The sequence below is a fragment of the Cydia strobilella genome, chromosome Z (genome assembly GCF_947568885.1).
Source record: "Cydia strobilella chromosome Z, ilCydStro3.1, whole genome shotgun sequence".
In the NCBI taxonomy this organism is placed as follows: domain Eukaryota; kingdom Metazoa; phylum Arthropoda; class Insecta; order Lepidoptera; family Tortricidae; genus Cydia; species Cydia strobilella.
The window spans coordinates 26,562,379-26,589,374 of NC_086068.1; the positions used below are offsets into that span (position 1 = coordinate 26,562,379).

The 26,996-nt window shown below is 41.0% G+C and overlaps 2 protein-coding genes across 2 annotated transcripts in view; one reads left to right on the plus strand and one right to left on the minus strand.

Moving 5' to 3' along the window:
* LOC134753720 (uncharacterized) overlaps window positions 1-26,996 on the plus strand; it is a 190,881-nt gene that overhangs the window by 131,333 nt on the left and 32,552 nt on the right. Inside the window, exons 58-68 of the mRNA XM_063689659.1 lie at window positions 4,703-4,818; window positions 5,071-5,159; window positions 8,008-8,138; window positions 8,460-8,605; window positions 9,286-9,411; window positions 9,757-9,868; window positions 12,666-12,842; window positions 13,822-13,977; window positions 14,248-14,349; window positions 14,417-14,508; window positions 21,360-21,564. Of these exons, the coding sequence (XP_063545729.1) occupies window positions 4,703-4,818; window positions 5,071-5,159; window positions 8,008-8,138; window positions 8,460-8,605; window positions 9,286-9,411; window positions 9,757-9,868; window positions 12,666-12,842; window positions 13,822-13,977; window positions 14,248-14,349; window positions 14,417-14,508; window positions 21,360-21,564 (1,452 nt within the window). The remainder of the gene's footprint in view (window positions 1-4,702; window positions 4,819-5,070; window positions 5,160-8,007; window positions 8,139-8,459; window positions 8,606-9,285; window positions 9,412-9,756; window positions 9,869-12,665; window positions 12,843-13,821; window positions 13,978-14,247; window positions 14,350-14,416; window positions 14,509-21,359; window positions 21,565-26,996) is intronic.
* Window positions 15,107-20,710, minus strand: LOC134754747 (uncharacterized). Its single transcript, XM_063691088.1, has 4 exons — window positions 20,474-20,710; window positions 18,133-20,399; window positions 16,955-17,075; window positions 15,107-15,513 (listed from the first exon to the last, which is right to left on the minus strand). Exons 2-4 carry the CDS (start codon window positions 20,233-20,235, stop codon window positions 15,107-15,109), a joined length of 2,631 nt encoding a protein of 876 aa, XP_063547158.1. The 5' UTR covers window positions 20,236-20,399; window positions 20,474-20,710.

Consider the following 26,996-nt stretch of genomic DNA (forward strand, 5'->3'; position numbering starts at 1 on the left):
ATAACGAATAAAAAAAATTTTTTTTTCATCAATTTCAAATCTTGCGTCCTTTTTGGGACATCCTTTACTAAGTAGGTTGAATCCATCCCTTGCAGCTTCTGACTCTACACATATCCATTTTCTTTGCAATAATTGTCACATTAGGAGAATTTGGGGTAATACTTACGCCACGCCACGCTCTGTAGCTCCGTACACAGTTTGCTCCAGATATTTTTTTAAATATGAGTAATGATGTCATAATTCGGATCCATCTTGTAACTGAAGGATTTCAGGCATAGGTAGTATGACTTGTTTAAGCAGGTACCTCCATAGATGCGCTCTAGTTCATTCCACGTGCCTTTAGCGGAATCAAATCGCATGATTTTTTTTGCACAATGTCCTCGGTATTTTTCATAGCTAGTCTTTTCATCGCTAGCTGCCGTGAGCGCCAATTATGGTATATCATTTTTAACTTCGGGAATATCTAAACCTCCCGGCATCGCCTTGAGCACTATTAAAATTTTAAGCCAAGAGGTGTTGTAATATTGGGAGGCTAATTTCCCTATTCTCGTGTTTAATGCTTGCTTGGTCCATTTTACTCGGTTACACTTTAAAATTAAATGAAATTAATATTTAGAGAAAAAATAAGCTTATTTCTGTTTACGACATTTATTTTTGTCTGACAATAAGAATAAGAAGCAGCCACAATTGTAAATCCCTTTTGAAGGATTGGTGAGACGGTGCATCTGTTATGCTATCTGGGACGGGAGGCGGTTGCATATCGCACGGCCTGTGACCTGTGACGTATACCGAGTACCGACTGCTCTGATCTTGAGAGTTTGTGAAGCGGTGTAACTAGACGGTCTCGGTGTGAATTACTTCGTAGATTATGCGAGGTCACTATGCCTTTACGTTTAAATTTGTGTGGTCGCGATTTGGAGAATAACTAGGCTTGGTAGGGTTAAAATGCGCAGGTTTTTAAAGTGATCGCGGACTGATTCGTCACTACGGATACCTACGATGCCTCTTACTGCGCGTTTCTGCATTCGAAAGGCACGATCAAAATCCGATGCTCGGCCCCACAGCTCAGTGCCATACGACAGTATCGAATGGACGGTTGCGAAATAACACGATCTAACTGTATTTTTGCTAGCCGTCGATGCAAGACGTCGCAATGCGTAACATGCTCGGCCTAGTCGTGCACATACACTATCGATATGTTCCCGCCAAGAAAAAGAGCTGTCAAGTACAAAGCCGAGGAGTTTAGTGGTCGTTACTTGTTCTATTTTTGTGCATCCCGCGTGGATCTCTAGGTCAGCACTAGGGTGACCGTTTAGGCTGACGCGTAAGAAGCAGGTCTTTTCCGTATTAAGTGCTAGACCGTTTTGCGCAAACCAAATGTGTAATCGGTTAACGGTATCATTTAGAGTCATTTTTAGTAATTGTTCGTCCGGTGCTGTGATCACTACGGTCACATCGTCAGCGTACATAAATACTTCGCCTTCATCGAGAGCCCCCGGTAGATCGTTGAGCAGCAACGTAAACCGTGTATTAGACAAAGAGGAGCCCTGTGGAACTCCCATTACGCTGCTTTGTTCTGCAGACCGTACTCTTCCTCGATCCCCTACCACGGCTTGGGTTCTGTTCCTCATGAAGGACACTAGTATACTGAGCGCGGGTCCACGGAAGCCGTAGTGATCAAGCTTGGCCGCGACAAGACTGTGGCAATAAACAACAGTTCCCAGGTACATTATAAATAAAGAAAGGTCTTGACAAATTAGGTATATGCAACCTGTATGCAACCTTCTCAATGTTGTATTCATGCCCATCCGGTGACGTAGTTTCCATAATCGGAAGTCTCCTTTACGCAATTTTTCTGTTTCTTCAAATTACCCCCGTCATCCTCCATCTTTACTGACGTTAACTATATTCCTAGTGTCCCCCCCCCCCATGACCCCTGATAATGATGATTTTAAATGTAGTATATTCAGCGATTACTCTGGCACCCATGATCCGATTTGATCCATCCGTCTATGAGGAATTGAGGGAACTCCTCAAATTTTAAAGGCACGTGTATGGTGATTTTGGTTTTTCTAAAGTAACTCAAGCATATCCTCCCGAAAACCACCAATTTGATTTAGTGCAACTGTAGCCTTACCACGAGTTTGACACTACATATTCGCTAACGTCTTAGTAAATTAATTTTTTTTATACATCTCGCTCGCACTAATATGCCAGTACGAGCGAGATGCATAGTAAGTAAGTTTCGCACACGCTAGCGAATATGTCAAAGTTAAAGTCGTGGTAAGGCTACTGACGATCAAGACCACACGAACGAAATGTGGAACTTCCCTCCTATAATTGGGTGTATTTTGATTTTTGATGTAGGTAGTGTTGGAAACGACCAAACAGACTGAGAGGTGAGGGGTAGGTGTGAGAGGTGAAGGTAGAGGGTGGTGTTTGGGGAGTCTGAAGTTGGGGGTTGAGGGGTTGGGGATTGACGAGTCAGGGTTTACGAGGTTAGGGGATTGAGGGGGCGGTGAGTTGATGGGTCGGGGACTGAGGGTCGGTCGGGGGTTAGGGTTTGGAGTTAAGGGGTCGGGGAATGGCGGTCTAAGGGTTGTGGTTCAGGGTCGAGGAGTTCATTGATCAGGGGTTGATGTCCTGTGAGGTTGAGTGATGGAGGGGTTGAGGGATTGGGTCAGTGGCGGACGGACAGACGGACTCGAGGAAAATCCTGATTATTTATTAAAGTTTACGAATTTAGTGTTAAACACGATTAAATATGTTTTTCATTCAGGCGTCACGCTCTTAACGGAAAAATAAAAACTTTTTACTAAAAAAAAGGAAACCGACTTTAAAAAGGATAAAATAAAATATTATCCTTTTTTAAGTATATGCTTTACCAACTGATATTTTTGAAGTCGGTGCCAAGTCAAGTAGTAACAATACCGGTCATAAATAATCAGCTTTATGTCTCTGAATCCCATTACAACTGTACTAATATTATAAACGTAATTCTGTCTGTCTCTTTGTCACATTTTTACGACTAAACAACTAAACGGATTAGGTGAAATTTGGCACGAAGGTGAAAAGGTTTAGCCTTGTAGATGGTCCTTGATTTGCTTTATATTTTGAAATGAAGTTCTGTTTATAAGGGACGGGAACTAACTCGGTCCCAATCCCAAACTTGCGTGCTATGGATTTGGGCAGTTCGAAAATTAGTATAAATTGCTCTTTAAAAAATACGACGGCAAATAAACGCTTCTGATTTATACTATTGTACCGACAAACATGGTACGTACTGCGCCAATACGTACATACACAGCCGCATCCTTATCGAATCGTACCAAATCATGGCATGCTTCAAAATTTGGCTTGGCAACGGCAAGTTTAGTGAAGCATATAATTAAAAAAGGATAATATTTTATTAATCCTTTTCGTGTGATAAGGCAAAAGTGTGGACTGAACGAAGATGTAGTGACAAAAATTGAGAAAGGTATGTTGAGATGGTTTGGACACGTGAAAAGAATAAATGAAAGAAGGCTATCAAAGAGAGTGTATAAGGGAGAGGTAGAAACTGGAGTTGGAAGGGGCAGACCTCGGCGGACTTTCTCTGATCAGATCGGGGACATCCTGAAGAAAGGCTAGGTCAAGAGCACCCTAAACCGGCGAGCGTGTATGAGGAATGTTATGAAAGTGAAGGAAGCGAAAGAGGTATGTCAGGATCGTAGCAAGTGGAAATCCGTGGTCTCTGCCTACCCCTCCGGGAAATAGGCGTGATTATATGTATGTATGTATGTAATCCTTTTTGAAGTCGGTTTCCTTTTTTCAGAAAAAGTTTTTATTTATTTAATCGTATTTACTTAACTTTCTAATACTAGTCCAGAGCGCTAATAGTTATTTGTGCAAAAAGAGAGGAAATTTGGTTTTTCTTGTGAGTGTTTATTTTGAGTCCCGAGAAAGCGAAAGATTCTAAGGTAGAATCTTGAACGTAGCGAGGGACTCAAAAATACGAGATGTAAAATAACTTTGCTCTCGTGTTGCACACATAATTTTTCACCTCAGTAGTGGGAACATATTAAAGGTTAAAATGTATTTAGAATTACACAGAATAAACAGAAAAAAAAAGTATTATAATATGTACGATACGATACGATACGAGACGAGACGAGACGAGACGAGACCGGACCGGACCGGACCGGACCGGACCGTACCGTACCGTACCGTACCGTAGTATGAAGTTCATGGCCTTCACTAAATTAAAAAGCTACATTGTTTCACTCCCTGGAGTGAGGAAAGTCGCACTTTCCTCACTCCAGGGAGTGACGAAAGTAGGCTTGTTCGAGCTGCTGAGGTGAAAAATGTATTTCGAATTACACAGAATAAACAGAGAAACAAAGTATTATAATATGTACGATACGATAAGACGAGAGAGACGAGACCGGACCGGACCGGACCGGACCAGACCGAACCGTACCGTACCGTACCGCACCGTTCCGTACCATAAAAAAAAATGTAATAAAAGTATGAAGTTCATGGCCTTAACTAAATTAAAAAAGCTACATTGTTTCGCTCCCTGGAGTGAGGAAAGTCGCACTTTCCTCACTCCAGGGAGTGACGAAAGTAGGCTTGTTCGAGCTGCTGAGGTAAAAATATCATGCAGCTATTTCTATTAACTGGCAGTTTTTTTTAATGTACATGCTGATCGCTTCATTCAAAGGTGCGAGCGAAGAATTCAAGTACGAAAGCGTGGCGTTCAGTGTGTTCGGGGGAGTTGAACGCCGAGACCGTCGGCCGGAGCGTCCTGTGCGGTGTTGACTGCGAAATGGTGCTTAAGTAAGTTGCCCAGCATCTATACCTATTTATTATGGTACATACATACACCAAGTGCCAACATTGCTCCATACATTTAAGAATCGGGTATATTGTTTTGTACACATTTTTGAATAGACAATCAAATCGAAATTTTGACTTCTTGGCCGCAACTCACGTCACTTTGGAACAAATTTTGGAATATACAAGCTTTAAAATATGGTATGCGAAGTCATTTTACAGTTTGACATGGTTTAACGTTTTTACAAATTTCAGAATAAAGTTTACAACGCAGGACACCGGTTGGTCAGGTGACATACCGCTTAAGGAATGTCCAAAAGAAAACGTGCCGTGGTTAGTTAAAGGTAAGATAAAACTACTACACCCCAGGCCAAAAGTATGAAAACAAGCTTGTATTTCAATAGAAAAGTGTGATCTTTTAAGCGTTGGATTTTATACTACACATTGACAATTTGGTAATAGTATTTTTTCTACTCGTCGAGTATAATCTGTGTATTACAACTTCACATGAAACACTACAACCTTACTCTTTTCAACGTTGGTTAGTCTATGGCACTTCCGACTCAAGCATAAGAATTTTATCGATATGGTTTAGTCAATTATAAAAATTTTGAAAATAGAACTTCATACATTTCGAGGAGACTCGATTCAATGCATCTGCTTTGTGATTGGTTGGCCAACAAAAACATTTTATTTTATGTTGTAGTAGAAACAATTGCTTCATAAGTCAGAAACGCGCATGTGACACCCTTCATATAGCAACATCCATACTCTACGAAAACCGCTTAGCGTTGCTTGTTAGTCTCCATAGGCTACGGTGGCCAAAATCGAGAAAAAAACTGTCTTAAAATTGAATTTAGCAAGGAGCAGGTACCAGGGCCTCATGAGTTACGAGGAGGTGTCGTTGACCAACCCGCTGGGGGCGCCGGGCCCGGCGGCCGGGGCGCGCGGGAGTATGAAGGTATCGCGGGCTGCGGCAGCTCGCGTATCTTAGCTGTATACTTTTGGTTTGTTTACCTATATGATTCTACTAGTTGAAAGTATTATTTTTTTGTCTCGTAGAAAAAGTATTGTATACAATAGTGATATAATCAAGCTTTTCAATCTCGTACCTTAACTTAAGCAACTCAGCAAGCTTCGTTGCTTAAACACGGTACTCGACTGAAAAGCTCTCTATTATATCACGATTGTATAAAATACTATTTTCTACTCGTCGAGTATAATCTGTGTATTACGACTTCATATGCAACACTACAACCTTACTCTTTTCAACGTTGGATAGTCTATGGCACTTCCGACTTAAGCATAAGAATTTTATCGATACGGTTTAGTCAAGTATAAAAATTTTGAAAATGGAACTTCATAAGTACATTTCATTAAAATATTTCTTGTTTAAGGAGACTCGATTCAATGCAAATTAGCCTACTTAAACTCGCTGCTGCGTCGCATCTGCTTTGTGATTGGTTGGCCAACAAAAATATTTTATTTCATATTGTAGTAAAAAATTGCTTCATAAGTCAGAAACGCGCATGTGACACCCTTCATATAGCAACATCCATACCCTACGAAAACCGCTATTATACAATCGTGATATAATAGAGAGCTTTTCAGTCGAGTACCGTGTTTAAGCAACGAAGCTTGCTGAGTTGCTTAAGTAAGGTACGAGATTGAAAAGCTTGATTATATCACTATTGTATACAATACTTTTTCTACCAGACAAAAAAATAATACTTTCAACTAGTAGAATCATACCACCAAACCAAACCAAAACCACACACAGCTATACAGCTAAAATACGCGAGCTGCCGCAGCCCGCGATACCTTCATACTCGTACGCGCCCCGGCCGCCGGGCCCCGTGCCCCTGGCGGGTTGGTCAACGACACCTCCTCAGAACTCATGAGGCCCTGGTACCTGCTCCTTGCTAAATTCAATTTTAAAACAGTTTTTTTCTCGATTTTGGCCACCGTAGCCTATGGAGACTAACAAGCAACGCTAAGCGGATATAGTAGGGTATGGATGTTGCTACATGAAGGGTATCACATGCGCGTTTCTGACTTATGAAGCAATTGTTTCTACTACAACATAAAATAAAATGTTTTTGTTAGCCGACCAATCACAAAGCAGATGCGACGCAGCAGCTTGTTTAAGTAGGCTAATTTGCATTGAATCGAGTCTCCTTAAACAAGAAATATTTTATCGAAATGTATGAAGTTCTATTTTGAAAATTTTTATAATTGACTAAGCCGTATCAATAAAATTCTTATGCTTGAGTCGGAAGTGCCATAGACTATCCAACGTTGAAAAGAGTAAGGTTGTAGCGTTGCATGTGAAGTTGTAATACACAGATTATACTTGACGAGTAGAAAAAATTCTTATTGCTTGAGTCGGAAGTGTCATAGACTATCCAACGTTGAAAAGAGTAAGGTTGTAGTGTTGCATGTGAAGTTGTAATACACAGATTATACTCGACGAGTAGAAAAAAGAATAGAACATTTTAAAAGTTAATTACTCTGGCTGTGATAGTTGCCAATTCAACATTTTGTCATGTAATTAAAGGGTAGGTATAATTATGTAACTTTTTTCTACTTTTTATTTAGCTTTTTGACAATATTTTAGGATGTTTTGATATTAAGCGTCTTATGGGTTTGCCTAATGTAAGTCTTTGTTTACAAATATATAGAACAAAAACATGAGATATTAAAGAAAACAACGTTGTTTCCATACTTTTGGCCTGGGGTGTACATTAATTCTCAATTTAAAATGACATTGGTAGTTTCACGTGTATGCATGGTGTATAGTGTGCGTGGCCTATTTTTACTACCTATATTGGTTGACCCGAGTGCCACGGAACGCAAGCACAACACGACGCTGACGTCGACCGCTATACATGTGTATAATGGCCTCTCTACACCATCGACGATAATAGACGATGACTGGCCATACTCGGCAGTCCCCTGCGACCCGTGAGTTGTCGGATTTTTGGGCACGCATCAAAGGGAATCGCTGGGTGGTTGCAGTGTACAGACGATCATGTGGATGCTTGCGCGATGATACTAGCAACGTTCATCGCCGATAGTGTAAATGAGGCATTAAACGTGTGGGGTGGCGGCGTCAGCTTAAGTGTGCACGCTCGGAGCGTGCGTGACCTAGGCGTGAATGTTTGCTTTACGGTTGATACGCTTCTTTTGCAGTGCCGAGCGGTGGCGAGACGGCGTACGTGTCAGTGTGGTGCCGCGTGGTGCGCGCGCGCTCCGACGGCCGCGTGCTGGCCGCCATCTGGCCGCTCTACGTGTTGTGCTCGCACCTGCCGCTCGACACTGACGTTAGTATTCGACATTCTATATTAGAGTTTTTTGGCTGCAATTCCGTTTCTAATATGCAACTGCGCCAAAAAAAAAAACAAGAAGACGCAGCTCTTTTCTTGGCTCGCTAAATTTGCATTTGGCGGTTCCGGTGTAGTTTCATGCAAAAGACGAGAGTAGCATTTTATGCCTTTTTTATAAAGCGTAGAACTCCTCTGTTAATTGGCGAGTTGTTTTATAGATTTGCCAGATTTTTAAGTATTAAGAGCTTTTGTATTTTTCTAGTCTCAAAACTAAGGTTTGTGAAATACGATCCCATTCATGGCAGTCGTTTTGTTCAGGTGTTAGTGTCAACGCAGAAAGAGAGTTCAGAGACCGCGTCGCGACCGTCCCCGCTGGTGCAGACGGCGCCGGGCCGCGGCGCCTGCACGCACTTACTGGCGCCCGGCACAACCGCGGCGCGCCACCAGCTGTCCTTTCAGTACAAGTAATCTATCACATACACTTCTATACAACACCGACACAGACTCGCTCACCACTCTCTTTTCAGTGAAGGAAAAATCTTGAGAGAACCGAGCCGCTGCCGAGCGAACCCCAGGATCCCTTAGCGAGCCATGGCTAAAAACCAGGAACGCTAGGAATATAATTATCACATCATCTAAATTTTACCCCCTGGATTACGTTTCTTACACACGCTGATTCGGACAAGCACACTGCCGGTGTGCTTGGCGGTTTTCAATTTCGATTCAAGCTATAGTAATAAGTTCAAATGTATATTTTCTGTTCAATACTCATCATCATATAATATTCATCTGGAATTTTCAGCATTGCTCGAGCTGTGTATGTTCAATGTCTTGTTTCTATTTATTTATGAATTAAAATAAACTTGTTATTTTGCGCCGTAAGTAAGGGCCCCTTACCGATTGTGATATTAGCTTGTGTATCATGTGATTCATGTATGTCTTGTCTTTTACTTGGGGTCTGGTCCCCTTGATCAGGTGCGCTAGATGTGGTCTGTTCTAAGTTGTCTTTTCCTAAATTATCCTGATCCTGACATTTGACAACGATGTGACGTTTAGTTGTTTTTTTTTTCTCTTAAGTTTTCTGAAAAAAAAAAGGTTTAACTGATTACTAGTAGTTAGAATGTATAATTCCTATTGCTTACAGAGACGTGGAGCATCCCGTCACCCGCGAGGCGATTCCTCTGCACTATGGTGTGACCAACACTTCAGTGTTCGACAAACGGGTGCCGGCGAACAACATTAATGAAATCGTTGAAGAGATTCGTGAATGGTGAGACAACTGAACTGTATAAGCCTATTGTTGATTTACATCTATCATTGTCATGATATTTGACATATAAAACGGGGTTACTCACGTAATTTAGTTCGTATGTCGATCAATATGTTAAGTTAAGACTCGTTACGCCTTGTACGTTGAACTGTAGCAGCAAGTGTTGCTCTGCTCTTGTCGCAGGTAACAAACAGATCGGAACATATCCAGCGATATTCCAAGTTAATTACGTGAGTAACGAGTTTTAAATATTTCAATGTGTTAAATGTATTTCAATGAGATTTTGATATATTTTAGGTTAATTATTATACATTCAGCCCACTCCAGTGTCTATTTTTGGTGTAGGTTTGACCGGTCGGCGCGACGAGTGACTACCGACTGGCCTTATTCTATAGTCGCGTCCCATTGGTCGGGACCATGGAGCCCGGCGTCATTGCAACCACGCTGCGATGTCACGGTTAAAAGTTGCCTCCAGAATTAGGCGAACTAAATTGACAAGTCAATATGTACAAATGATACCACAGTTTGGCCAGTGCTGTTCGTATCGATATTTTCAAAAAAGTTCGAATTAGAGAATATCACGAGAATTCACCGCTAAGGCGCTTCTGTTGCGAAGTCAGTTCAAATATAAGTTTAAGTATTTCTTTATGTAGTTTTACAAATGTTCGTTGGTATTTCGAAAATTGTGCAATTTTATAGCATGTAATAAAGACAAGGGTATTGGATAAATATATTTTAATGTAATGTATAAATGTTTTGGCTCGAACTATAAATAAGGCCAGCCCAAACGGGGAAATTTTTCGCAGAATCTGATCAATTCCTCAATTACATTGTGTGGTGTGGCCGTGTGGACGCAAAAATTAAATCGTCTCGGTGATCCCTATTGCTTTGATTGTAAAGATCAGCCCCCAAACAGGACATTCAATTTGACAATTTGGTCAGAATTTAAATAAGCGTCAATCTCATCCACCGGCCACATGTACAAAATTAAATCAACAATTTTAAATTTATGGCGACAACCGAGCTTTAGATTTTTTTATTTTTTTTTATTGAGAAACAAACAGTCTTAAAATAAACATGAGCAACTTAGCTAACAGCTACAAATTGATTTTTATAGACCTATAGTTTCCTAATTCACATATCGAGGTACAATTAAAAAGTAATGATAAATAGTGCAAACTTGTAGTACCTAGTAGTTGTACATAATCATAACAATAGTATACCAACTAATAACAATAGTATATAAATGTATAAAAAGAGAAAAGACTTATACTTCTTTACTTACTTAGACTTAAATTACTGAAATTACAAGTACTTACTATCGGGTTGCTTGCAACAATTCACCCTTATTTTAATAAAGAATATACAGTTCTTTTAAACAAGCCTAATGAACTGCTAAACAAATCTGCGTCCATACATTTTTCATTGTACTGCCTACACGCGCGCCCAATATACGAATGCCGTGCGTGTTTTGTTCTGCTGTTAGGAATGCTAAATAATGCCTTACTGCGACAACTACGTTCATTCCTACAGGGGACACGAAAGCAAATTTTATGTAATAAGTCGGAGGCATCTACAACATTATTAATAATTTTGAATAAAAATGCTAAATCTGTACAGGACCGTCTAAGTGAAAGTGGCTGGATATTATGATGTGTAGCCGAGGAAGCGTAATTTACATAGTTACGACCCACTCGAAATTCCAGTGCTTTAACGAACTTTTTCTGGAGTCTTTCAATTCAGGTCTTATGGACATTAAAGAGAGGATTCCACACTACAGAAGCAAATTCCAATCTACTGCGAACGTAACTATTATAAAGAAGTTTATAAGTGACAGGTCTTCGAAAAGGTTTTGCTACACGAAGAACGAAACCCAATAGTTTGTATGCTTTGTTTAAAATATGATCTATATGAGGGTTAAACGTTAGTTTTGCATCCATTAACACCCCTAGTATAGGTCACGTATACTATGCTGTCGTGTTAGAGTACTGCCGCACAGCGCACAGCCCTTCCGGTAACTGAATACAATGGGATCCCTTTTCCGAGTGAAAGTAATAACTGAACATTTGTCACTATTTAAAAACAGATTATTTTCAATACAATATATTTCAAAACGAAACAGCATTTATTTATTAAGTCCACAATACATACATACATGTCATACAAAATAAAACGTTTCAAAACTAGTTAGATCATCCTGCAGTAGGGCACAGTCAGCGTCTGTTTTAATGACTCGAAATATTTTAGTATCATCAGCGTATAAAAGAGCTTTCGAATTTGTCACACTCCGTGATATCATTTATATATAATATAAACAATAATGGGCCCGAATGGGACCCTTGAGGGACACCTGAGGTGGTTATTTTGAAAGCCGATGAAAAACCTCCGAGTACAACTCTTTGGGACCTATTTTCTATATAAGATTTCACCCATCGAAAAAGATCCCCATGGATGCCAAGGTTCCAGAGTTTCACCAGAAGCGTATTGTAAGAAATTTTGTCGAACGCTTTGGCAAAGTCTGTGTAGACTGCATCGACTTGATGCTTATTATCCATTGCATCTCGTATGACTTCACTAAAGGACAAAAGATTACTCTCCACACTTCCTTCCAGAAATAAACAACTTGCACCCAAACCTGCGTACTAACATCGAAATTTGACATTATCGCGTTCGCGCCTCCTGATTTTAATCGGTAACGTCACAATCTTACAATAGAATCAACCACTTTTCTTGTAACATGCATAAATCGAAATCGTTTGTGACCCTTTTATAATTATCACATGGGTAGTAATTGCAATATCTTACTTATCAATATCATTTTATCGACATATACTCGTGACAATTTTTTCTTTGCTATTCCTGGTATCATTTTATCTGTCAATCTCATGTCAATTTAGTTTGCCTCGAGGCAAGTTTGGTTTGTAACTAGGTTAAAAACCCCCAGGTCATGTATATTTGTCAACTGTCTTTTGCTTGGGAATAAAAATAGTATGTAGTGTATCTTCTAGCTTCAATCATTTGCCGCCATATTCGTACATATTTTTACTACATAAATAAATAAAAATTCTGTACCCGATGGGTGATAAAATAACCCTGCAACTAAGGCTCCTGTCGTTGCCCATCCGGCTGTTAAAAAAAAAACATTTATTTCGGACAATTCAGAATCCATATATCACATATAAAATATTAAAAAACAATAAACTTTTAGAAATTAAAATGTCGTTGTGTTGTAAGTGTTAATACATTCCTATCAGGTGCGGTACGACGCAGTGCGCGCGGGCGGCGGCTGCTCGCTGCAGATCTCGCTGCGGCCGGTGGCGCTGCTGTGCAACGCGGCGCGCGTGCCGCTCACGCTGCGCGCGCACGACGCCGCGCCGCTGTGCCGGCTAGAACCCGGTGCCGCGGTTTCCGTACCGAGCGCCCTTCTGCAGGTCCGTACCCGACATGCCAGCTGAATAGGGTGACTGCGGCTGCTCGCTGCAGATCGATATTCTTTATTGTAAAAAATGTCTTAGATCGCCGACCGTCATATAAAAAAATGTCACTCATATGCCCAAATCACGGACACAAACGAGCCATTATGAAGGTTACATTGACAGTGTACGCCATACCATAACATACAGTAGGAGCAGGAGCAAATAATCTATCATATTTTTTCAGGTATTTTTGCGTAATGTTGCGTAAATTGTTAAGTTCTGATTCGATTTAATTATCAAACGAGGCTAACGAGGGCGCAGAATCGTTGAATGTTTTCAAATAATAAATTCAATAATTATAAAATACATCAATTGGTGTGTGTGGAGTCCCCAATCCGCATTGTGCTAACGTGGCTGCCTATATTGCACGTGCAGTGAGCGGGACGTAAGTATATATAGGCGTGATAATGATACAACCATTGTTTACACAGAACAACATTTGCACAAAAAAATATCTATGTGATTTATTAGCACAACGAAATTAAATGCCTTGTTTTCCGTCGAAGATAATGGCGAAAATGTTGCACATGGCGATATTCTGTGGACATTTTTACCCGACATTGACCCCAATCTTAAGAAAATATTCATAAATAGTGAAAAAATTACTGGATTGTAACAAACAAGCTAGTTGTTCATATTATTTCATTTCTATACCTGTCCTTAGGTTAAAAAACTGTATATTTTCTTCATAAGTATCATGTAAAAACCGTTAGTCTATTATAAAAAAATACTAGTGCAAAAAATATATTACGAACAGGGAAATAAACAGTTTTTTTTGTCTCCTGAAAAGTAGCTTAAAAATACATATTTTTATTCGCACCGACGATAAGCGCTCTTGGCGCTGTGGGCAGGACTTTTCGCAACGAGTTTAGGCGATCTTGGCTTCCAAGAGGTTAAATACATCATCTATCTGACGGTGATTTCGTGTAAACAGAAACCATTGTTCATGTCGATGGAAATGGGGCGGGAGACGTTCGTGAGCGGCCAGCTTCAGGTGTGGGCCGAGGAGCCCGGCCGGTACGGCTCGCCGCCGCGCGGCTGCGTCGCTCTCGACCACCCCGCGCCGTTCCTCATACACTGCAACCAGAAGGTATCACTTAAACGAATTTTCAACCAATTTTTATATTGATTACCTTTGTTTGATTAAGATAGTTACACAAGGCATCGCGTTTGCACACTGCGCGCCGTAATTCAGCATAATGTAGCAGTATGTAAAGCTTGACCTTGATCCGCCTTAGGATTTCGTACCCAAAGTGACTACAACTACTATTTGAAAAAGAATCATATCAATTCGCAACCACACCTTTTTACATCCTATATGCATCAGACATTTAACAATTTACGTTTATTACAACTTAAGGTGGCGTTCCTGACGTTGCACTACGAAATAAAAGAAGAGATTAACGTTTTGGGAGTGACATCGACTTTCCTACTTATAAACAGACTGGAAACTAATCTATTGGTAAGTTTCATAGTACGTTTATTTGATTATTTTAATGATTTACTTGAAAACTGATTCTTTGTGCCAGGTTTCAGGTATAGCCGTTCCTGTTACCAACTCGAATGATGTGAATTTGCAGCCCAAAAACTACAAAGTTGTGAATCCGACCAAAGAAGAAAGGTGGGTTCATAGTGTCGTATTAAATAAAGCACATGAGTCACACGCACACGTAAATTTAATCAATAGCGCTGTCATACCTACTATAGTTGCTACATGAATGATCATAGCATGTGTCTGCGCGTATAGACATACGTAGATAGCTCTGCTGGCCAGGATTTGCGCTGATGTGGATGGCAGGTTGTTGAAATGATTAATTCTGGATTTTTACTTAATTAACTTTATCTATAAAAAATAAGCAAACTAAAACAGGAGTAGGCTGGTAAGTTGTTCGGTGAGAAATCAAATTGTGTTGTCATCCTCTGTCTTCATTGGTGCGCGCAGGGATGACGAGCCGCTACACTATTGGCTGCCGATCACGACATGTCCGATGCACGCCTCTCATTGGCTGCTGGGGGCATGACGCGATGACATGTGTGTGACGTCATGGTACTCGTGGTAGGGGCGCATCGCAGCCGGGGATAAGCGCGCGGGTCGCTAGGCGCGGGTCGGGCTGAAGGTCACGGGCCGCCGCCGGTTTCTATGCACTTTAGGTATTGCCGTAACATAAGCTCCCGGCCTTGGAAGAGTGCACTTCCAATGTGAAGATGAGACGGTGAAGTTAGTCATCATCATGCGTAGGTAGCGGGCAGATTTTCGAAAAAGCTCGGCGTACAGTGCCGCGGGATGTGCGGATATCGGCTACTCGGGAGACGCCGTCTTTGCCCGGGTAAGTCTTGGTGATTCGCCCTAAGCTCCATTTGAGGGGCGGAGCATGGTCCTCCTTGATTAGGACGAGGGTATCCACCTTTAGGTCGTCAAAATTTTGCGTCCACTTTGTCCTGACCTGCAGCTCGGATATGAACTCCTTCGACCACCTGGCCCAGAAATGTTGTCGCATTTGTTCCACTCGCTGGTATCGTGACAGACGGTGCACGGGAGCGTCGTTGAGGTCAGCGCACGCAGGGGCTGTCAGCGGACGTCCAGCAAGGAAATGAGCAGGGGTTAAAGGGGTGTAGTCTTGCGGGTCTGAGGACAAAGGACTCAAAGGCCTGGAATTCAGAATGGCTTCGCATTCCGTCAAAATAGTGCTAAAGTGCTCGTAAGTTAGCTTGACATCGCCTATCACACGTCGCAAGTGATGCTTGCAACTCTTAACACCAGCCTCGACCAGACCGGCAAAATGACTAGCATAAGGAGGCGTCATAATAAATTCAATTTTTTGTGAGATTGCGTACTCTTTTATTTCGCTCGAACATGATTTTAAAAACTTTGAAAAATCATTCATAAGACCTACAAAGTTCCGTCCGTTGTCCGAAAATATTTTTGAAGGTTTACCACGACGCGAAATGAACCTTTTCAACGCCAGTAGGTAAGCATCTGAAGAGAGATCGGTAACCAACTCTAAGTGAACTGCGCGCGTAGCAAAGCATATAAATATACATAAATACGCCTTGACAGTTGTGGCTCCCCGACCCTTGCGGTTTAAAATGTAGAATGGACCTCCATAGTCCACAGCGCAATTGACAAACGCGAACCCTGGTTCTAATCGCTCAGAAGGTAAATTACCCATAATAGGAGTTAACGTTTTACCCTTAAAACGAACGCAAACAACGCAGCTGTGAACCACTTTCCTAGCAAGATTCCTACCGCTTACGGGCCACCAGGCCTCGCGAAGCGAGAATAATATATGCTGCGGTCCCGCGTGCAATAATCTTTTATGTTCAAATCGGAACAACAAAATAGTAAAATGATGCTTACTAGAAAGTAATATCGGGTGTTTTTTATCGTAATCAAACCTAGAAGAATTGGTAAGCCGTCCTCCGACTCTAATTAGGTTACTATTGTCAATGAACAAATTTAATTTGGCTAAGAAACCCTTTGCGATACATTTGTTCTTTGTCAATGCGTTGTGAACATCCGATAATGACTCCAATTGCGATAAGCGCGAGAGTAATATCTCAGATTCCCTCAGTTCATCTACAGTGAGCATTATAATTAATGTCATGAAGGAAGTCAGGGCCGCTCCACCAGAGACTGGATGAGCGAAGTGCGTCCAACTGTACTCCCCTAGAAACCAAATCGGCCGGGTTGCACTTGCCGCTAACATGATGCCACGAATGTTCTTTCGTTAGTTCGTGGATTTCTGCAACCCTATTTTGAACGAAAGGTTTTAGTAAATTAGGCTGCATTCGGAGCCAACTTAGTGCGATAGTTGAATCGGTATGAAATATTACTCGGTTGAATTTCGCGCGGAACGATCCCTTTATTTTATTATATAATTTAGCGCCCAATAAGCACGCGGACAGCTCCAGTCGAGGCGTACTCAAAGGAGGCGAAATTGGGGCCACTTTACTTTTCGAGCATAGCAACCGGACGGTAACAGCTGATTTATTATCAATCGTTCGCAAATAGGCGCAAATGCCATAAGCTAATTGGCTTGCGTCTGAAAATATATGCAAATCTATACATATAGGATCATTGCACATAACATGACGTGGTATGCGAATGTTAGGTAAAATAGCCAGGTTGCTTACGAAGCGGTGCCAGGCTTGCGTGAGGTCATCGGGCACAGCTGCGTCCCAATCTACCTTTAATAAAAACAACCGTTGTAATAAACATTTGGCGATAATTATCATTGGACTTAATAATCCGAGCGGATCGAAAACCTGTGATGCCGTGGATAATATTATGCGTTTCGTGACAGGTTTAGGATTTGGCTCGTGTCGCGAGTGATAGAACAATTCGTCACTTTTGTTGTACCACCCGAGACCTAAAGTTTTACTATGCGCGTGCTCGCCTAATGATAATTCCTTTGACGTGTCGTCATTATAACGTTGATCGTTACAATCGAAGTTAAATACCCATTTTCGTAATGGGAAGCAACCAGAACTTAAAACTTTCGCGGTTTCGTCACAAATTCGTAGCAACTCGGGAATCGTAGACGATCCAGAAATAAAATCGTCTACGTAAAAATCGTCTCTAATAGTTCTAGCTACTTCGGGATCTGTACATTCTAGCGCCAATTGTTTTAGACACCTGCAACTGAGGAAGGCAGCGGCCGCCGTACGTACTCAGCTGATATATGTCAAGGTCGTCGCTTGGATTATCGCGCCATAAAATTAGTTGTAAGTCGCGTTGAGATTCGTCAATTAGGACTTGTCTATAATGTTTTTCGATGTCAGCGCATGCAACAAACCTATTTTCACGGAATCTTAACAATATAGCAATCAAATCGCCTTGTATAGGCGCGCCTACGCGTTGTATGTCGTTCAGCGATTTGCCACTGGTCGTGGGGGCGCTAGCATCGTATACGACTCTTAGACGTGTTTTTTGTGCATGTGCACGATAAATTCCATGGTGGGCCAGAAAGTAATTAGGGGTCCCGTAGGTATATACTCGTTTCATATGACCTAATGCGAGATATTCTTTTATAAAGTCGCTGTACATGCCTTTATATACCGGATCGCGATTGAGGCGCTTTTCCAAAGACATAAAGCGTCTTTTCGCTTGCGCGAATGAGTCACCGAGAGACTCGGGAGATTCTTTGAGAGGAAGTTGCACGCAAAACCTACCATCCTCGAGACGGGAATGGTCTTCGCATGCAATTTCCTCTTCGCTGCGCGAATCGTGCGATTTGTTATTTACCTGCACCTCCTCTATTTTCCAAAACCTACGTAATTGATTATCTAATGAGGTCGCGTCAAGAGATTGCATAAAATTACAATTAATAGGCTTTGTATTGCGCGTATTAGAGAAGACAGGTCCAGAAACGATCCATCCTAACTGGGTATTTATTAAAAATGATCCGTTCGTTAAGCGCCTTATCTCAACTATCCCTACGAGGAGCTCCCAGAATATGTCAGCTCCTATAAGGACCTCAACAGGTTGACTTTCATGAAAGCTGGGATCTGCCAGACGTACGTTGTCTGGAATGCGGAATTGATTACGTTTACTCGGAAACGTAGGCAATGACGAGGTTAACTTCGGTAAAACTCGACATTGTAATCGCGCCTTAAAATTGGTAACAAGTGAATTTATTTCGATCTCACATACTCGCGAACTATGTGTAGCTAAATTCATGATACCGTTTAGTTCTTCTGTGGACTGTATACATAGCGGATTTAATTTGTCACACAACGCTTCGGTAATTAGACAACCTTCGCTCCCATTATCGAGAATCACTCGCGTTTTATGATAGTTACCGTAACTATCTGGAATTTCGACAATGGCGGTTGCTAATATTACAGGACGCCTCGAAGACAATCGCGCGTATAAGTCTTCGTCTATGTGTGCGTTCGATACCTGCAATACGTGTTGTGCGCGTGCGATATTATTATCAGAGATCGAGGAGGAGGGCGACTTTGATGCGTTGTCTGTTGCCAGCAACGCTACGGAGCGCTTGTCACTGGCACCTTCCTCCTCGTCCTCGTGAATTATGGAATTGTGTTTTTTGTTACACTTTCTGCACGGGCCATATCGGCATTCACTGGGCGCATGCCCTGTTCGTAAACAATTCTCACACAAACATTTATCGCGAACTAACTTTAATTTATCTTGCAAACTTAAATCAATGAATGCTTGACACGAGTACAAAGGATGTTTACCGTTGCACATAATGCATAATTTTTTGTTAGGTGTTTGTTTGGAGTGAGATTTGTCCACGGACTTTTCGGTGACAACATTACAGTGAACCTTTGGAGCCGTGTGCGCGTTATGAGTGTATGATTTTTTAGCATCATGCTGCGGATAAGTGCTATGTGAGCTGGACCGGCTGTGCGTAACCAATAATGTTTCCAACATGTCAGCGCGGTCGCGAATGAATTTTAGCAAATCATCTACCTTAAGCGCGGTTTTGTTTTCGTTCGACACTGGTAATAAAGTGCTTTTGTATTGCTCCCACTCACGTTCGGTGGTGGGGTCTAATTTAGAGACTAAATAAATAATTAGTGTGTCCCAACTTTCTGTGGGCTCACCGAGCAATTTTAAAGCGCGTAAATTCTTTAAAACTGTATCTAATAACTTTCTTAACAGTGCCGGCGATTCTTTGTTAAGCGATTGTATAGAAAACAAGGCCTTTACGTGATTGTGCACTAGCAATCTACTATTGTCATACCGGTTCAGTAGTAATTCCCAAGCAATTGCGTAATTATCTGCCGAAAACTCAAGCGAATCGATAACAAGAAGCGCATTACCCTTGAGCGATGATTTTAAATAATGGAACTTTTGAATGCTGGTTATTTCTTGCGAGTTGTGCACTAAAGACGCGAATGTGTCACGGAATTGTAACCAGTGTTCATAAGATCCGTCAAAGGTAGGCAAAGAAATGACGGGGAGCCGAACTGTTTGCGCCAAATTATTAGAAGCTTGCACTATAGGTTCATTAGCTTTCTCCGAGCATTTCACCATACATTGCGTTTGAGCTAAAATCGCGTAATATTCGCTTTCAAACACCTCTCTGGTTTCAAAAAGTGAGTCCATTTCGCTATCGAGAATTAAACTTTCTAACTGATTATGAATTTCACTAAAATCATCGAAAATACCCTGAGCTCCCTGCATGCGTAAATTGAGCTCTGTGCGTTGGGTATCGGACAAAGTTAAACCCTCAAATGTTTTTACAAACTTTTTGAAATTAGTCAGCCTACATTTTACGGAACCTCGTCTACGGTTTAAATGTTTTATCGTTTCCGAGTCCGCTTCTTGATTAGGACCTAACGCGGCGTGAAACACAAAATCATATTTGCCAGTCATTTCGCGAATCGAATAAAGGCAGGCGCTAAGTACTCACAGTTGCAATCACCACCACGGTCGAGCACAGCAAGGCAGCTAGCAGTGAAGCTGACGCGGGCTGCTTGCAGACTTTTGCGAAGGTCGACTCGACGACGTGCGATAGGGTCACAACGAAAGCACAAGCACTGGAATTGAAAAAAGCACGGTATGACGCAAGCGTAAAAGGGAAAGGTAGGATAGGTAAGCTGGCTCGTCTCACCGAAGATCTTCACCGATGCCGATGACTCTGGTCGTTTCAGCACTCTGCCGATGCGTTCTCACACCCAATCCGTGGATCCAAGGCTGGTTGATATCCGGTATCGATGGATCAAAATTATGTCTGCGCGTATAGACATACGTAGATAGCTCTGCTGGCCAGGATTTGCGCTGATGTGGATGGCAGGTTGTTGAAATGATTAATTCTGGATTTTTACTTAATTAACTTTATCTATAAAAAATAAGCAAACTAAAACAGGAGTAGGCTGGTAAGTTGTTCGGTGAGAAATCAAATTGTGTTGTCATCCTCTGTCTTCATTGGTGCGCGCAGGGATGACGAGCCGCTACACTATTGGCTGCCGATCACGACATGTCTGATGCACGCCTCTCATTGGCTGCTGGGGGCATGACGCGATGACATGTGTGTGACGTCATGGTACTCGTGGTAGGGGCGCATCGCAGCCGGGGATAAGCGCGCGGGTCGCTAGGCGCGGGTCGGGCTGAAGGTCACGGGCCGCCGCCGGTTTCTATGCACTTTAGGTATTGCCGTAACAGCATGGATAAAAGCAATAAAACAATATTAGGGTAACCACAGACAATGGGTTTGCCAGTCAACTATTTTTTGTGCGTGCAGCGATTAAGAGGTGGCGTAGTTAGGAAATTAGAAGGAAACAAAAATTGGGCGTGCCGCGCGAAACTTGCGACAAAAAGTATAGGCATCGTTCCGATTTTTACCTTTTATCTCAATTAATCTGAAAATATGTATTCAAAATTTGCTCGTCAGGTCCCTCGGCTCTGTCATTTACTAGCTATATTATACTAAAATAATACTGCTATGGTATGCAGGGTAACGATGTACAAATGAAAAAAAAAATTAACATGTTTTTCAGTCTCGACGGAGAAGCGCTGAGTCGTTTCTGGGTGCTGGAGCGGTGGCGTGGCGGCGACCCGAGCGAGTTGCGTACATACTTGTGCCTGGCGCTGCCAGTGCAGGGGGCGGACGCCGCGAAGTCTGCACACGCGCACGTGCCCGTGTTGCTGGCCGCCGCGCCCGTGCGCCGCGCCGTCGCGCTGCGAGATCATACGGGCAGATCGGTGAGCGTAATACAGTATTTCATTATATAAGCTTAGACCCTACCTAACACAAAATGTTCGCGAACGCTTGTCAGATGCGCTAGTTTTATCCCAACTGGATTATGGAGACGTTGTATATGGGCCTTGCATAAGAAAAAGAACAGAACGAGCGATTCAACGTGTGCAAAACTCATGCATGCGTTTCTGTCAAAATATCCCTCGCCGCTCACATATTAGCCCTTACCTTAATATAGCGGGTAAACTGAATATGTCACACAGAAGAATATCAAAGCTTGCGGCAATGGTATTTACGCTTAAACAATCTGGTATTCCACCCTATCTCGCGCGTAAACTTGAATGGAAGCCTAACCGAAAGTTGAAAGGTTTGCGTAAGCAACAAGAGCGTATCTCTCCTCCACTACTCCGGCTTCAGTCATTTGGAGGCAGTTTTCGTTTTTTGCCGCCACCAGTAGTTAACTGTAAGTCCCTGGCGGTTTTCAAACGTACGTTGTAAGGCTTATTTACTGGACCTCCAAAAGGAAGTAACATACACTTTTGTTTGAGTGACCTGCTCAATAGATATTTAAATTTAGCACTTTAGTTAGCACTTTTTTTATCCACTGCGCATTGTTCGGTTTTGCTATCATGTCCTATATGAAATAGTGTAAATGTTTATACTGTCCTTAGCTAGATACAATTACGGCGGTGGCAGAATAACAGCGTCCGTTGCTGAAAATCTTTGGGGCTGCTGTGCCCCGAAGCCTTTTTGGCACAGACATCAGCTGAGCCACCTTCCCTTTCAATTAGTTTGTAAGCATTATCGTGTACTTTTATTATGTACCTATGTTACAACTTCTTGAATTAACGTATTTTATTATTATTGTTACTTTCTGCAAATGCCAGATGCGGGATATCTCGTCTTTTAATTCAATGTATTTTGTTAGTTTCTCAGATATAGTACTTTGCAAATTGTGTGTATTGGGGAAGGCTACATCTATGAGGAATCCGGTTTTAGTTGTTTTGTCTATCAACGTGATGTCAGGCCTGTTATGATGAGTGGTTCGGTCGGTGAGAATGGTTCTATCAAAGTAAAGCTTAGTTGAAGCATAGAGTAACTTATACTAGAGCGGTACTGTCATAGTAAATTTTGTAACCCCAGTAAATTCACTGCCATCTGTCGACACACTTTAAAACTAAAAATGAAGATTTATAAAAATACGATAGAATGTATTTAAATATAGATAAATGAATTTTTTTTATTTGCATTAATTATTTTTATGATTTTGACCCATGTTCTTTCACTGATATGCGTTAAAATTGTTAAATAACAAACGAAACCGTCAACGCCATCTATACGACTGTAGGCCAAAACTAGTAGCGCCCTCTGAACGAGAATCAAATTTTCTTGATTTTCGAGGCACGTTTTTTCCTTAGACTGTATCTATCTATTAAGGAGTTATATCTATCTCTGGTTGAAGAGTTGTCTAGTACACTTTCGGGTTTATACTTATAGTAGGGTTCTATGTCAGTAATAAAGTGATATTGATAAACGAGTTTTTGGTGAATAATATTCGTCACTTGGTCATGCCTATGTTTATAGTCAGTCTGGGCTATTGTTTTACACGCACCTGTAATATGCTGGATAGTTTCCGGGCAGCTACTGCATTTTCTACATGTGTCGTTGGTTAGGGTTTTTGTAATGTATCGCTGGTAGTTCCTGGTTTATATTACCTGATCTTGTATCGCTGTCATGAACCCTTCAGTCTCCGGGAACAGTTCACCACGCCTCAGCCACGCGTTCGACGCCTCCTTGTCGACATTAGGTTGGCAAAGGTCATGACGATGTCTGCCATGAAGATACTTCCTAGTCCACTCGGCAATTTTTGTTTTATCGTCTGTAAGGGTTTCATTTTTTTGTGTAGTACTGTCTTGCAAGTTTAGTGGCGTAAACTTGCGGTCATTCTGTAATGTTGCTTTGTGTAGTGTGGAACATTCGGCCTTAGTGAAAAAATATTGTCTTAATGTTGTTATCTGTTGTGTAGCTTTGTTATGTCGATAAGTCCTCTTCCACCTTCTTTTCTCGGTAGCGTCAATCTCTAAATACATGCCCTTGGGTGGTGCTTTCGAAATCTGGTCATTGTTGTATTAATGGTACGTTGTAATGCTTTGAGATCTGATTTAGTCCAGTTTATTATGCCAAAAGAATAAGTAAGAACGGGTATAGCAAATGTGTTTATGGCTTTTATTGTATGACGTGAATATAGTTGTGATTTCAGAATTGTGTTAAGTCTATGTCGGAACTGTCGGTCTGTGTTGGTTTAGTTTTTGTTTCGTGTCTTTATACTGTATTTGGCATGATTGATTGTATCCTAAATATTTATAAGTATCCTGTTCGTCAAGTGATTCAATCTGCTCCCCAGATCCTAGTGTGTAGTTTTGTTGGTATATCTGTCCAGCTTTCATAGAGTTTATTTTGCACTTATCTATCCCGAATTCCATTTTGATGTCGTTTGTAAATTGTTCGGTCAAGTTAGTCAGGTGGTTGAGGTCAGCCTCACTCTCAGCGTAGAGTTTTATGTCATCCATATAGAACAAGTGGTTTATATTTTCAGTATGTCTGTCACTGTCTCTGTATTGTAAACGGTATCCGGCTGGAGTTGAATTTAATATATTGGAAAGGGGATTTAAAGCTAAGCAGAACAACAGTGGGCTCAGTGTATCACCTTAGAATATACCTCTCTGTATTCTGATTGGATTTGTTTCTAACCTTAGCGTTGGAGAGTTGAGTTTGAGTCATGTTGTCCAGGTTGTCATGGTTGTCTTTAAAAGGTTAATTATTTTCGGGTGTATTTTATATATTTCTAATACTTGGATCAGCCACGAGTGCGGAATGGAATCGTATGCTTTTTTATAGTCAATATACATTGAATATAAGTCGGATTTGGTTTTATTCACATGTCTCAAAATTACAGCGTCTATAGTTAGTTGTTCCTTGCAACCCTGACTGAACTTACGACACCCCTTCTGTTGTTCAGCCAAGATGTTATTGTCAGCTACGTGTTTGTACATTAGCTCAGAAATGCAGGATGTCCAAAACTTATATATGGTTTGCAAACATGTGATGGGTCTGTATTTAGCTGGATTGGTAAGGTCGTTTTGGTCTTTTGGTATCATAAATGTAGTTCCTGTGGTAATGTATGGCGGTATTGTGGTAGGGTCGTCAGTAAACTTATCGAGGTAATTGTATAGATAGGGATGAATATTTGTAAACTTTTTGTACCAGTAGTTATGTAAATAGTCTGAACCAGGTGCTTTCCAGTTGTGTAAGTTACTAAGAACTTTCTTAAATATGTCTAAGGGAATGTTTTCAAAAGTCATTTCTGTAGTAGAGTTGTTGTTTGTAGCAGTTTCAGTTTTTATCCAGTCAGCTTCGGCGTTATGATGAACTGGTTTATCCCATATTTCGGCCCAAAAGTTTTGTAGATTTTCCGGGTCTGGAGAGCTATTAACTACTACATTAGTGCTTATATTTTCTGGTGTGTTTGTTGTAGCCTGTCTAACATGTCTATAAAAGTGTTTTTCCCCTCACTAGCTCAGAAAGCCGTCTTTTATCCTTTAAAACAAGCGGGGAAAAACGCATTTTATCCACTAGTGGGGAAAGTAATTTGACCTTGGATGGAGCGTGTTTAAGTAGCTTTTGACAGATAACAAAACGTAAAACGCTCATAATAATGGTTCGTTCGATATTAATTATTATTAAATAAATAGTTTGAGAATTTATTAAAAAATACCAAATTTAGTTTTATTTAATGATTTTAAGTCATAAACCTTAGATTCCATAAGAAACATTTGTTTTTATAAATGATGTTAAATGTAATTCTGAACGCACAAGTTGAGTCAATGCAATTTCAAAACGCATTGTTAGAAATGTCAACATTGTCAACAAAAATTTTCTCGCCGACTCCGACACGTAAAAATACACAACTTCCAGAGTTTTCTGTTATAATATCGTATTATCGTAAAAAAATAGTGATTCCAGTGATGAAGATGATCTAACGCCTGTGGATGTTGCACTTTCCTCGCTTTGTGTTACTCACGGGTGCAAATGTATTTTACTTCTCGTGTGTTGAAACCACTCGCTACGCTCAGGATTCTTTTTTAGAACCACTCGCTTCGCTCGTGGTTCAACTATAGAATCCTTTCGCTTGCTCGTTGTAACTATTTCATTATTATGAAATTGGATATTTTGCTGTTTTCTTAATGTACATATTTTATATCTATTTAATCGTCCTGATATGAGTGCAAGTTTTTGTTTGAGCGTATCTAGTGTGTGTATGAGTTGTGTATTTGGTTCTTCATGAACAGAATGAATTTTGTATTGTTCCATTATTTCGTTTACGTGTTTTTCGATGGTTCTACTTCTAGTCCCATTCATGAATTGTGTAATTCTGCCTATTTTCGCTTGTATGTCATGTAATCTTCTTATTATTCTTATTTTTTGTTTTGATTTTTCTCCTTTTTAGGGGGTATTATATTTATTATGCGGGCCACGGCCAAGCATAAGAAATAATTATTAAGTGGTGTTTTCTGTTATTGTAGATGAAGTCAAAAATTTCCTAATTATTCGGCATGTGTTTAGGATTGTAGCTTTTTGTAGGGTATGTATGATTTTGGTTGGCATGTGCAGGGTTTCCAGGCTGTTACTTAATGTTTTAGGGACAACTCCTGTGGTCGACATTACTATGGGGACTATATGTACAGTGGTGGCTTGCCACTGGCGCCTGAGTTCTATCGCTAAATCTCTATATTTTGCTAATTTTTCGTTGATTGTGGACTGGATGTTGTGTGTGTTCGGGATTGCTATGTCAATTAAGAAGATGGTTTTTGTGGTCTTATCAAAGAATGTTATGTCTGGTCTATTAAAGTGAAGTGTTCGGTCGGTAATAATTGTGCGGTCCCAGTATAGTTTGTGTTGCCTATTTTCGTGGATTATGGATGGTTTATACTTATAATATGGTAGTTGTTTTTCTACGAATTTGTATTTATAAGCTAGGTACTGGTGAATTATGGATGCGACTTGATCGTGGCGGTGTTTGTAATCTGTCTGAACTATGGTTTTGCATGCACCTGTTATATGTTGGATCATTTCCGGGGCACTATTGCAATGTCTACATGAATCACTTTGATGGGCTAATTCTTTGGTTATGTGTTTCCTGTAATTTCGGGTGGCAATGACCTGGTCTTGTATAGCTAGCATAAAGGCTTCTGTCTCCGGGAAGAGTTCGCCTCGCTTCAGCCAAGAATTTGACAATTCTCTGTCGACAAATTCTTGGTTGAGATCGGCTATATGTCTACCATGAAGCGCTTTCTGTGCCCAGTCTGATGTTTTCTGTTGTAGACTGACTGTTTGTTCGTTGCTCTGCGTGGTTCTGTCTTAAGGGGTGTATAACGGT

Bases quoted from the DNA above. Each gene is read 5' to 3' on its own strand.
- LOC134754747 (XM_063691088.1), bottom strand. From the start codon at position 20,235: ATGACTGGCAAATATGATTTTGTGTTTCACGCCGCGTTAGGTCCTAAT. The intron at 17,076-18,132 runs GTAAATAACAAA...TTTTTATTAAAG, and splicing joins GGAAAATAGAGGAGGTGCAG to GTAGATTGGGACGCAGCTGT. The intron at 15,514-16,954 runs GTATAGATTTGC...CTTTGTCCTCAG, and splicing joins TATGTGCAATGATCCTATAT to ACCCGCAAGACTACACCCCT.